The sequence below is a fragment of the Budorcas taxicolor genome, chromosome 6 (assembly GCF_023091745.1).
Source record: "Budorcas taxicolor isolate Tak-1 chromosome 6, Takin1.1, whole genome shotgun sequence".
Taxonomy (NCBI): Eukaryota; Metazoa; Chordata; class Mammalia; order Artiodactyla; family Bovidae; genus Budorcas; species Budorcas taxicolor.
Window position 1 is genome coordinate 71,364,863 of NC_068915.1, and position 13,015 is coordinate 71,377,877.

A 13,015-nucleotide genomic window follows, 5' to 3' on the forward strand; every position below is an offset into this window, starting at 1 on the left:
GCTAAAGTGTACTCCTACAGTTTGGCATGGCAAGGAAGTTTCTACGGAGTCCATCCATGCTGGTAGAAAGTACTGTCCAGGTTTGAACCATTTTGACACCTACTGGGAAAAGAAATTCTAGCAACAAGAGGCAGGATATACTTCAAGGAGTGGGAACTGAGAGAGATCAAGAGAGAGAGCCGCAGACTGATCTCATATCAAGGAATTGTACGGTGGAGAGGCTGCCTCCGTGTTTCTAGGAGAACTCAATGTGCCCATTAAAGCGCGAACACTTTGATGCAATATGGATAGTACTTAACTAGTTAAGAGAAATGTATGCCTTTCTTCCCTAATCTGCCTTCCAGTCCCCGACACCACAGAGGATGAGTCTTGAAAAGAGAAGGAAATAATTGGCTAAAAACAACTCCACCTTCCCTTTTGAGTTTCTGAATCACAAGTTCAGTCAGAGAACAGTTGCCCGGGAACTGATATTGGAGCTTGAAACTAGACAGACTTTTAATAACCAAAAGTGTGAAAGAAGAGTTAAAGAATATGCTCAAGATGTCTTTAGGGGACTTGCTACCAGTGCTGCTTAATCACCTAAGGATCTCATTAAAACAGAAATTGCAGTTCAGCCAGGCTGGGATGAGGCCAGAGACTGCATTTCTAACAAGCTCCCTGGGGATGCTGCTGATTCTAGGATCACACTTTGACAAAATAGGCACTGTAAAGCAGGAGAGGGAGTTTCAGTGGTTGGCAGAAAGGAATAGAGAAAAATATTAGATCATTTTTATAGATAAAAAACATTTGAATATTTAAAATTTCCAAAAAAATCACAAAAATTCATTCAGTAAAATGTGAAACACATTATTAAATAATTTCCCCACATTCTAACAAATACTTATACCCCACTTAAATGAGAATGTATAAATCAAGTAGGATATGTATGAAGTAGTTCTGATCTACACTGGCAAGCATGAGTACTTGCTAGAAGCGTGTATTTGTGTGCATTATTTGAAAAAGGCTGAGGCTGGAATCAAAACCAGCCACCTCTATTATGCTATAATTTTATGAATTTTACAAATGTTTAAGTTTTCATGAACTGTGCTTATGTATAAAAACTACTGCCACCTAGTGGATTTGAGTTGAGTTAAAAAAAGAAGAATGAATCTTTTTATTCAAACATCTTAAATACTATCACTACTACCTAATTTTAACTCAAAAAAGAAAACAGGTAAATATGACGGATTTACTAAAAAAATTACATTTGGGGGAACCTTTTGCATTCAGTTTCAATTGGAAGGGAAATAATGAATGCTAGTCACTCAGCTGGGTCTGACTCTTTGTGACCCCCATGGACTGTAGCCCACCAGGCTCCTCGTCTGTGGGATTCTTCAGGCCAGAATACTGGAATGGATTGCCATTGCCTTCTCCAGGGGATCTTCCAGACCCACGAATTGAACTCAGGTCTCCCACATTGCAGGCAGATTCTTTACTACCTGAGCCACCAGGGAAGTCAGGAAATAATGTCTATATTTATATGCATTAGATGGCATTAAAGTTACATTTTAACTTTATGATAATACGGTTTTTCCTTTAATTTCCACAACTGTTTTATTCTTAATAGGAATCTTTCCATCCATTTTGTTAAAGACTCTTAGAAGTTGGACCTTATAGGTAATTATTTCTCTGATATGTGTGCTAACACTATAATAAAGACCATTGTGTGCAACTCCCAACTTTGCTTCTCAACTTTTCCTCCCTTCATCCAAATGTGCATATTTTCAAAAGCCTTTCTTTGCTATCTCAGAAGGGGTCTTCCTAATTCTTTACAAAGTTAGATCATTTGATTTTACCTATCTGATAAAATAAATTATTACTCAGTGTGTGCTGAAAAGCAGAGTAAGCTGACAAGATTCGTATAGTCAAGGCTATGGTCTTCCCCGTTATCACATTCAGCTGTGAGAGCTGGACCATGAAGGAAGCAGAACACAAATGAATCAATGCCTTCGAACTGTGGTGCTGGAGAAGACTCCTGAAAGTCCCTTGGACAGCAAGGAGATCAAACCAGACAATCTTAAGGGAAATCAACCCTGAATACTCATTGGAAGGATTGATGCTGAAGCTGAAGCTCCAGCATTTTGGTCACCTGATACAAACAGCTGACCTACTGGAAAAGTCCCTGATGCCAGGAAAGACTGAGGGCAGGAGGAGAAGAGGGCGCGAGAGGATGAGGTGGCCGGATGGCATCACTGATGCAATGGACATAAACTTGGGCAAACTTTAGGAGATGGTGAGGGACAAGGAGGCCTGGTGTGCTGCAGTCCATGAGGTCGAAAACAACTGGGCGACTAAACAACAACAACTCAATCTGTATTTAACTTTCCCTCCACTTCATCATTCTCTGCTGCCTCTATGGTCCCTGCTGCTGCTGCTGCTGCTGCTGCTGCTGCTAAGTCGCTTCAGTCGTGTCTGACTCTCTGCGACCCCACAGACAGCAGCCCACCAGGCTCCCCCGTCCCTGCAATTCTCCAGGCAAGAATGCTGGAGTCGGTTGCCATTTCCTTTTCCAATGCATGAAAGTGAAAAGTGAAAGTGAAGTCACTCAGTTGTGTTCGACTCTTCGAGACCCCATGGACTGCAGCCTACCAGGCTCCTCCGTCCATGGGATTTTCCAGGCAAGAGTACTGGAGTGGGTTGCCATTGCCTTCTCCACTATGGTCCCTACCCACCCCCAAGAACAGCAAATACCCTTTTCTGACTTCATGTTAAATTTCCTCGCGCTTGCTAAGCCACTTCAGTCATGTCCGCCTCTGTGCAACCCCTTGGACTGTACCCACCAGGCTCCTCTGTCCACGGAATTTCCAGGTAAGAATACTGGAGTAGGTTGCCATTCCCTTCTCCAGGGGATTTTCCCAACCCAGCGACTGTCTCTCACGTCTCCTGCACTCTTTACCACTAGCACCACCTGGGAAGTCCTAAATTGCCTAGTTCTCACCAATTTATTTTTGTAATCTAATCACTTAAACTTAGCCTGGATTCTCTCAAAAACATCAGTGAATACCCAAAATCACAATGATGGGTCACCAATACAAACAAACTAGAAGACTAGAATATGTTGTTAAACTATTACATGCTGGATTTTACGCCATTTTCTCTAAAAGTGGTGTCAATTATTAAGCCAAGATAAAACATGCTGCAGGTCTTCTGCAGTGTCCAAATATTATATATTTTCTCATGATGAATTCTTCTGAGATTACTATTAAAAGATATGTAAGCTTCACAATATACTTTTCTCACTTCTCATGATTTAGAAACTTGCATGTTATACAGGTCTAATGATTCAATAGCCTACTTAGTAAGCTAATACTTTCTGACAATAATAGAACTATTAAAAATTATAACAATGAGTAGAGATGTTTCTTAGTACTTTTTAGAATCTTTAAATTGCATTTTTCCATTGAGTGCTTAATTTTTTTTAATAGGTAAGAGATTTCAAAGAAAAAGCATATGATCATAAATTTAAGTACTTTCACTCAAAGCCTCTAAATAATAGACTTTAATATTTATTAAAGTAAATTAAATTCCATGGTTCTTTTTCATTGTTTTTATTCACATGCCTCTTTGGAAGTGATTAGACAACACAGAGGACTTGTAATATATTTGTTATTGTCCGAAAAGGATCAGAAAAAGGATAAAGTACAGAAAAATATTAAGGGTTCAGGACAAATTCTAGTTTTGTTGGAGGCAATAAATATTCTGAGATATCTGGAAGTTTTTGTAATTACATATAAGCTATAATTCTAATATGAAAATAAATTTATTTATAAATATTCTGATCTCTGATTATAAAGGCAGTGACAAAAATACTCCATTATAAACACTTTAAAGCTATTTATTAAATATTTCTATTTGGTATCTTCATTATCACTGTTTGAGCTATCAGTGTCATCATAAATAGAAGTGTTTCTAATTGAAGATACCATCACATCTACAATGGCTCTTTTGGGGTTTTCTTCCAAATCAGTCTGTATTGCTCCAACTTCTGCTAGCTTCCATTCAAGTTCTGCAAAAAATAACCCATCAATAAATCAGATAAAAATCTTGGAACATCTATATGAAACAGAAGTTGACTCCAATAAAATTAATGTGGAAATGATGATATATTTAGAACTTAATTACAATGAAAGTACTATGTCAAAATACACATTGGATATAGCAGAGTTATACTTAAAGGGAGAAATTATGGCTGACTTATTTTTAAATGACTGAAAATAGTGCTTTGAAAGTACAAAAATGAAGCTAGGAAAAAAAAATTAAAGTAAATCCAAGGAAAGCAGAAAGAGAGATATAATGAAGAAGAGACTTTAGCAAAGGTTGAAAAGCAAAATCAATAGAGGTGACTAACAAAATCACAAGTTGGTTCTTTGAAGAGACTAATAGACACACCTTAGGCAAAAAAGATCACAAGAAAAAGAAACAAACTAAACAATATAAAGAATTATATGGGGCAAAACCAAGATAAAGATTTTAAAGCCATGAGGCTACTATGAGAAAAAAGTATGCCAATACATTTGAAAATTTTAATGGGAAAACTTCAACAAAAAAATGTGAATTATGTAAACATATTTAAGAGTGAAACTGAAAAAAACTGAACTGATAACAAAAAACCCCCAATCCTGCAAACTGCTTATTTTGTTAAATTTATTCCTAAGCACTGTGTAAATGAACAGAACATTTGTGAGGAAAATTACAAAATAAACTTAAGAGGAAAATTACAAAATATAATACAATTGGCCCTTGAACAGTTGAACTGCAGAGGTTTGCATGTATGTGGATTTTTTCAATAAATGCATATTATAGTATGACACAGTCCATAGTTGTTTGAATCCACAGATGCAGAACTGTAAGTACAGAGGGCCAACTCTAAAATTATGTGTGGATTTTTCACTGCATGGGGGTCAATACTCATAACTCTTGTGTTGTTCAAGGGCCAACTGTATATACATTATATTTATGAAGAAAGTTACCAAAAAAAGAAGATCAAAATTAATGACAAGCTATATCTTATTCACAGTTAGGAATATTCGCTATTATTAGGATATCAAGTCTTCAACAATTAATCTTTAAATGTGATTCTAATAAATAACCAACAGGATTTTTCACAGACTAATTCCAACATTTGTATTACATCTTGAAAAAGACTTGCCCTACTACAGACAGCTAAATTGTTAGGAAGGTACAGTAATTAACATAGTACTGTACTGATTCAGGGATAGACAGAGCAAACCATTGGAACTTAGTAGAAACTTCAGAAACAGATTGAAGCATCTTTTTTTAATCCTGAAAATGACATAGGAGATATCAAAAGTCAGTGGGGGGAAGACACCTCACATACATTAAGATGGTTACTATTTAAGAAAAAAAAGGGAACGAACAAGTGTTGGTAAGGATGTAGAAGAATTAGAACTTCTCTGCATTGTTGGTGGGAATGCTAGATGGTGCAGCCCCTGTGAAAACAGTATGCTGTTGCTCAAAAATTAAAGTAGAATTGTTATATGATCCAGCAATTCTACTTCTGACTATACACTCTAAAGAACTAAAAAGAGGGACCAGACTAGATTATTTGCATATCCATGTTCTTAGCAGCATTATTCACAATAGCCACAAGGTAGAAGCAACAAATCTGTCCATCAACAGATTAATGGGTCTGCCCTGTAGCTCAAAGGGTAAAGAATCTGCCTGCAACGCAGGAGACCCAGGTTCGATCCCTGGGTTGGGAAGATCCTCTGGAGAAGGGAATGGCAACCCACTCCAGTATTCTTGCCTGGAGAATCCCATGGACAGAGGAGCCTAGCGGGTTACAGTCCATGGGACTGCAAAGAGTCAGAACGACTGAGTGACTAGCACTACACTAAAATGTACTATAAAAAGTACAATGAAATATTATTCAGCCTTGAAGTTTTAAAAAGGAAGGAAACGCTGACACGTACTACAGTACAGATTCATCTTGAGGACGTTATGCCAAGTAAAATAAGCCAGTCACAAAAGGACAAAACTGCATAATTCATTTATACGATGTACTTTGAGAATAGTCAAATTCAGAGTTAGAAAGTAAAATGGTGGTTGCCAGGGGCTGGAGGGAGCAGAGAATAAAGAGTTACTGTTTAAGGATATAGAGTTGCAACTCTTTGCAAGATGCAAAGAGTTCTTGAGATGGATAATGGTGATGATGGCACAACAGTGAAAATATACTTAATATCATTTAACCATATACTTTGGGCTTCCCTGATAGCTCAGTTGATAAAGAATTCACCTGCAATGCAGGAGACCCTGATTCAATTCCTGGATCAGGAAGATCCACTGGAGAAGGGACAGGCTACTCACTCCAGTATTCTTGGGCTTCCCTGATGGCTCAGCTGGTAAGGAATCCGTCTACAATGTGGGAGACCTGGGTTTGATCTCTGGGTTGGGAAGATCCCCTGAAGAAGGGAAAGGCTACCCATTCCAGTATTCTGGCCTGGAGAATTCCATGGACTGTATATGGGGTTGCAAAGAGTCGGACACAACTGAGTGCCTTTCACTAACCATATACTTTAAAATGATTACATAATATAACTTATTTATTCATAAATTAAGTTCTGGATATATAATTTATTGCAGGGTAACAATAATTAATAATACTGTATTATACATTTTTAATAATTCAAATGATGAATTTCATGTTATGTGTATTTTTAAATAATTTAAATTTTTTTCAGATATTATAATTTTAAAAAGTATAGTCCAGAAACACACTACTCATGATAGTGACTGCTTAGTGGGGCAGGGAAGGGAACAGAACTAGGAATGGAAATATAGGCAACTTCAACATCTGTACTGTTTATTTCAATAATAAACAAATAGTTGAAGGAAACATGAACAATGTTTACATTTGTTATTTTGGGTAATGATTATGTGAATATTTTCTATATTATTGTTTGTATACTTATGTATTTTTTAAATTAAGAGGATAAGGCACAACAGATGGCCAACAAACATATGCATAGATGCTCAACAATGCTCATTATTAGAAAAATGCAAATCAAAACCACAATGAGTTATCACCTCACACCAGTCATAATGGCCATCATTAAAAAAATCTACAAACAATAAATGCTGGAGAGGATGTAGAGAAAAGGGAACCCTCTTGCACAGTTGGTGGAAATGAAATTGATTCAACCACCATGGAACAACAGACTGCTTCCAAATAGGAAAAGGAGTACATCAAAGGCTGCATATTGTCACCCTGCTTATTCAACTTACATGCAGAGAACATCATGAGAAACGCTGGGCTGGAAGAAACACAAGCTGGAATCAAGATTGCTGGGAGAAATATCAATCACCTCAGATATGCAGATGATACCACCCTTATGGCAGAAAGTGAAGAGGAACTAAAAAGCCTCTTGATGAAAGTGAAAGAGGAGAGTGCAAAATTTGGCTTAAAGCTCAACATTCAGAAAACTAAGATCATGGCATCTGGTCCCATCACTTCGTGGGAAATAGATGGGGAAACAGTAGAAACAGTGGCAGACTTTATTTTTCTGGGCTCCAAAATCACTGCAGATGGTGATTGCAGCCATGAAATTAAAAGATGCTTACTCCTTGGAAGGAACGTTATGACCAACCTAGAGAGCATATTAAAAAGCAGAGACATTACTTTGCCAACAAAGGTCTGTCTAATCAAGGCTATGGTTTTTCCTGTGGTCATGTATGGATGTGAGAGTTGGACTGTGAAGAAAGCTGAGTGCCGAAGAACTGATGCTTTTGAACTGTGGTGTTGGAGAAGACTCTTGAGAGTCCCTTGGACTGCAAGGAGGTCCAACCAGTCCATTCTAAAGGAGAGAAGTCCTGGGTGTTCATTGGAAGGACTGATGCTGAAGCTGAAACTCCAATACTCTGGCCACCTCATGCAAAGAGTTGACTCATTGGAAAAGACCCTGATGCTGGGAGGGATTAGGGGCAGAAGGAGAAGGGGACGACAGAAGATGAGATGGCTGGATGGCATCACTAACTCAATGGACATGAGTTTGGGTAAACTCCCGGAGTTGGTGATGGACAGGGAGGCCTGGCATGCTCCAATTCATGGGGTCGCAAAGAATCGGACACGACTGAGAATGAACTGACTGACTGAACGTCACTGATGGAGAACGGTATAGAGAAACCTTAAAAAACTAGGAACAGAAACAGAATTACCATATGACCCGGAAATCCCACTACTGGGTATATATCTTGTGAAAACCATAACTGAGACGGACACATGTACACCAATGTTTGCTGCAACATTTTTTACAATAGCTAGGACATGGAAGCAGCCTAGATGACCATTGACAGATGAATGGATACAGAAATTGTGGTACATATATACAATGGAATGTTACTCAGCTTTAAAAAATAACGCAAGTCAGTCCTAATGAGGTGGATGAACCTAGAGCCTACTGTACAGAGTGAAGCAAGTCAGAAAGAGAGACACAAATATTTATATTCATACATGTGTATGGAACGTAGTGAGATGGTACTGATGGACCTGTTTGCAGGGCAGCAGTGGAGACACAGATAGAACAGACATGTGGACACAGTGTGTGTGTGGGGGGGGTGACTTCAGAGAGTAGCACGGAAACATGTACATTACGATATGATGCAGGGAGCTCAACCCAGTGCTCTGTGAAAGCTGAGAGGGGTGGGATGGGGTGGGAGATGGGAGGAAGATTCAAGAGGGAGGAGACATATGTGTACCTGTGACTGATTCATGTTGATGTGTGGCAGAAACCAGTACAATATTATAAAGCGAATATCTTGCAATAAAAATTTAGAAAAATATAGTAAATAAATTTCAGCCCTGAAAAAAAAGAAAAAAAAAGAGGATAAGGCACAGGCTGAAAAAGTAAGATGGTAAAATAAAGAAGGAAGGAAAACTCTGGAATAATTAGAATTCTGGAAGTCTTACTAAGGCCAAAAACAGTTCTGGGGGAATGATAGAGTGAAAGAAAGACTGTTAAAAATAGTTGTTCACAGTGGCTTTAATATGATGGTAAGAGAAATGATTTTAATAATACAGAATTATATCAGCTCCAAGAAATGACTAACTGAAGAGTTAGGTCTTAGAACTAGGTTTGGAAGTAAACATTTTTCGAGAACATAAAACTATAATGCCCTTTGCTATGTACTATGAAAAAGAAAATAGTAGAAGGCACAGTCCTTGCACCTGTTAGGGAGACAAAACTCAAAGGGAATGGGTTAACCAACAAAATCTGAGAATATGTAGATAAATGGAAAATAAGTTGTGTATAGAATATATGCTATAGAAATTCAGTAGAGAACATGAAAACAGATTATTAATTGGTCCAGCATCACATAATGGATTAAATGGAAACCTAAGAAGGAATAGGGTTTGGAAGGAAGGATGAAGCAGGGTAGGGTATTTAGGGTACAGAGAAAGAGTAAGAAACAAAGTATTGGGTTGGCCAAAAAGGTCATCCAGATTTTTGTAATATTTTATGGAAAAACCTGAACAAATTTTTTGGCCAACCCAATATAAAGGGACAAATGAGTTAAGTGTGTTTGAGATAGTGGTTGAAGACCAGCTTGGTTGCAGCAGAAACTGCAGAAAACATTGAGAAATACAACTGGATAGATGGGCTGAAATTTTTAAGCATATGATTCTGAATTTTTAATGTATTTAAAACAAAGAATCATTAAGGATTTAAGCAAGTGGGTATTATGATAGTATTATAGTAGGAAAGTTAATCTGAAGGCATATAAAAGAAACTAGAAACAAGGGAAAAGCCTAATGTTTTATGAAAATAAATTTTCATGATATTTGTTAAGTTATGTAAGTTTTCTTAACAGGCAAATTTTAAAAGTAACATCATTACCTTCGAGCTTGAGATTTATCCCTCCACATTCTATAATTCCAATGAATTTGCCTTCTATCTGACCATTTTTATAAACAAAAATGGTTGGTAAACAATTGTCATGGTAGTGTTCAATACAGCTATTCACGATCGCTTTGACAAATTTAGTTTCAGGAAACTTTCTTGCTAGGAGACTAAGATGCTGGTTAACCAACAAACACATTGGGATGCTAAAAAGAGAAACAATACACACAACATCTTTAAAAAAAACAGGCTACTTATCTCAATCTAATAAAATAAGTAAAACATTTCCATGACAAAAATATATCTTTAGATTTTCTTTTAATATAAGATCGCATCAATTGTAATCCTCTATTTTTACCTTTAGTAGTGATAAACTATAGAGTCTCTGATTTTCATTACAAAAACTGTTATAGCCTGGGAATGAAGTCTGCTACCATGGGAATTTGCAGCCTAACTAAGGCTAACCACATTTGACTTGGCAGCAGTGTAATCAAGTACAATGTAATTGAGGAACCAGTAAGTTCCTAGTTTATAGGACACTGAGGGGGAGGGGAGGGGAAAGAAAGAAAAAAAATGCAAAGCAGGACATGTCTAGGGGATCCTTAGCAGTTCTGAATTGAAACAAGGGGACCCAATTCTTGGTCATAGGTTATTTCCATATCAGAAGTTTTTATCTCAAACCTCCTTGAGTTCCTTTTACTCAAACTTCATCCACCCTTTTCTTTGACATGTCATATCCTATTCCCCAACACCTGGAACCGTTCACCGAAAATTTAAAATTGATCAGAAATGTAACCAAAATCGGCAATTCTTCTAGCTCTATCCCTTAACTCTCATTACACTCATGTTTTAATTAGTCACTTTTCTTTATCACTCACTCACAGCTTTATTAAATTCTTTCAAAGCTAATCCTCAGCTTTATCCCACACTCCTTCCATTTCCTATGGGGCCATTCTTTATTTTGTTATCCTATTTTCTTAAGCTATCCTTCTCTACTCTACATAAACATATTCAAAATCCTAGAAAATTTTTTAAAAGTCCTTTCTCATTCTCTCTCCCTCTAATAACTACCCTTTCCTGGTCACAGCTCAGATGAAAAAAGATTTTAAAAATCTCTATATCATTCACTTCCCTTCTTAAAAGGCTCTCCTTTATTAATTTCTGTGATAACTTTTTCTATGAATTTCCTTTTTACTCCTTTGACTTACTCCTTATGGCAATACCTCCTTGTAACTATGTCCTAGACCCTCTTTTTCTAGACACATTCACTGGGCATTCTAAAAAAAAAAACAACAACAACACTAAATTTGATACAAGTGTATCTCACCTTCATCTTTGTATACATTTTCTCATCATTCATATGGAGGATATTTGAAACAATTCAGTAGAGGAAAGAAAGATTACTGTGAACCATGTTAATCAGAGAAAAGGTCTTTGTCTAACAGACAAAATTAGTACATTATTCTCTTGAGATCTTCCCTGGTGGCTCAGATGGTAAAGTGTCCGCCTGCAATGTGGGAGACCTGGATTCGATCCCTGGGTTGGGAAGATCCCCTGGAGAAGGAAATGGCAACCCACTCCACTATTCTTGCCTGGAGAATCCCATGGACAGAGGACCCTGATAGGCTACAGTCCATGGGGTCGCAAAGAGTCAGACACGACTGAGCGACTTCACTTTCACTTCACTTTCTCTTATACTACACCTTACATGTCCTTTCAATACATACATCTATATAGATAGATAAATAGATAGATATACACATGAAACGTTTGATTTGTCTCTTGTACTATATCATAAAAGCATCTTATTCCCATTTGTATTCTCAACTCCTGCAAACCGTCATAAGTATAGTTGAAGCTGAAGCTCTCTCAAGTGAGTGGCTCATACCAGGACATACTGCATGCTGCAGGCAGGTGGTAACCCTCCTGGACTTTATCCACTTTTCCCCCTCTATATTTGTTTATGCACACTGCATATTTTATTATAATTAACAAATAAATAAAAGTGTGACAACAAAAGTCACTGTAGTTCTGAAGAATATCAAATGCATGCTTTGGAGAAACATGATAAACATGAAGCACTTAGAAAAAAATTGTTGTGTAGCTCATTGTAAGCCAGCCTAATATAAATGCAGAGGAATAATATAGATTTCTGCACTCAAATTGCTTCATATGTACTTGTGAATTCTTGCTCCATTTTAAACAAACTCTGAAAATGAAACCAATCATAATATACTAGGTCTTATCAATATTGGCGGAAGACTTTGTGTATTTTTTAATTTGTCTTCTCTTTGCCAATTTCTGGCTTTTATCATGAATTTTTTTTTTTGCTAACCTTGTTTTACAAATTAGAAAAACTCAACAAAGTTTTAATAAAGTTTAACAAAGTTTAATAATAAAGGCCTGATATGATAGGACCACAGCTAATTTGATATTCAACAGTGAAAAGCTGAAAGCCTTTCCTCAAGATGAGGAACAAGGCAAGGATGCCCACTCTTACCACTTTAATTCAACATAATATTGGAAGTCCTAGCCAGAGCAATTAGGCAAGAAAAAAAATAAATAAAAGGCATCTAAATAGGAAAGGAAGAAGTAAAGCATGTCACTATGACATGGTATTATATAGAGAGAACCCTAAAGATTCCATCAAAAAAATGGTTAGAACTAATAAAAGAATTCATTAAAGTATACACTATAGTCAGTCACAATACACAAAAGTCAGTTATGTTTCTATAACTAAGAATGAACTAAGTTATGTTTCTATATACTAGGAATCAGAAAGAGAGAAAACAATCCCATTTGTAATTGCATCAGAAAGAATAAAATACCCAGGGGTAAAAAAATATCTGAAAACTACAAGACATTAATGAAAAAAAGTGAAAAGGAAACAAACAAATGGAAAGATACTCTGTGCTCATGGATTGGAAATATTCATATTATCCCAATCAATCTACAGATTCAATACAATCCTCATCAAAATTCCAATGGAATTTTTCACAGAAATAGAACAAATAATCCTAAAATTTGTAAGGAATCACGAAAAAAATCCAAGTAGTCAAAGCAATCTTGAGAAAGAAGAACAAAATTGGAGGCCACATGTTTCCTGATATTAAACTGTA

General features: G+C 36.8%; 1 protein-coding gene across 1 annotated transcript in view; it reads right to left on the reverse strand.

Moving 5' to 3' along the window:
* Window positions 1-3,887: 3,887 nt before the first annotated feature.
* Window positions 3,888-13,015, reverse strand: part of PDCL2 (phosducin like 2) — a 36,232-nt gene continuing 27,104 nt past the window's right edge. The window contains exons 5-6 of the mRNA XM_052641759.1: window positions 9,894-10,102; window positions 3,888-4,045 (exon numbers count right to left, since the gene is read on the reverse strand). Of these exons, the coding sequence (XP_052497719.1) occupies window positions 3,888-4,045; window positions 9,894-10,102 (367 nt within the window). The remainder of the gene's footprint in view (window positions 4,046-9,893; window positions 10,103-13,015) is intronic.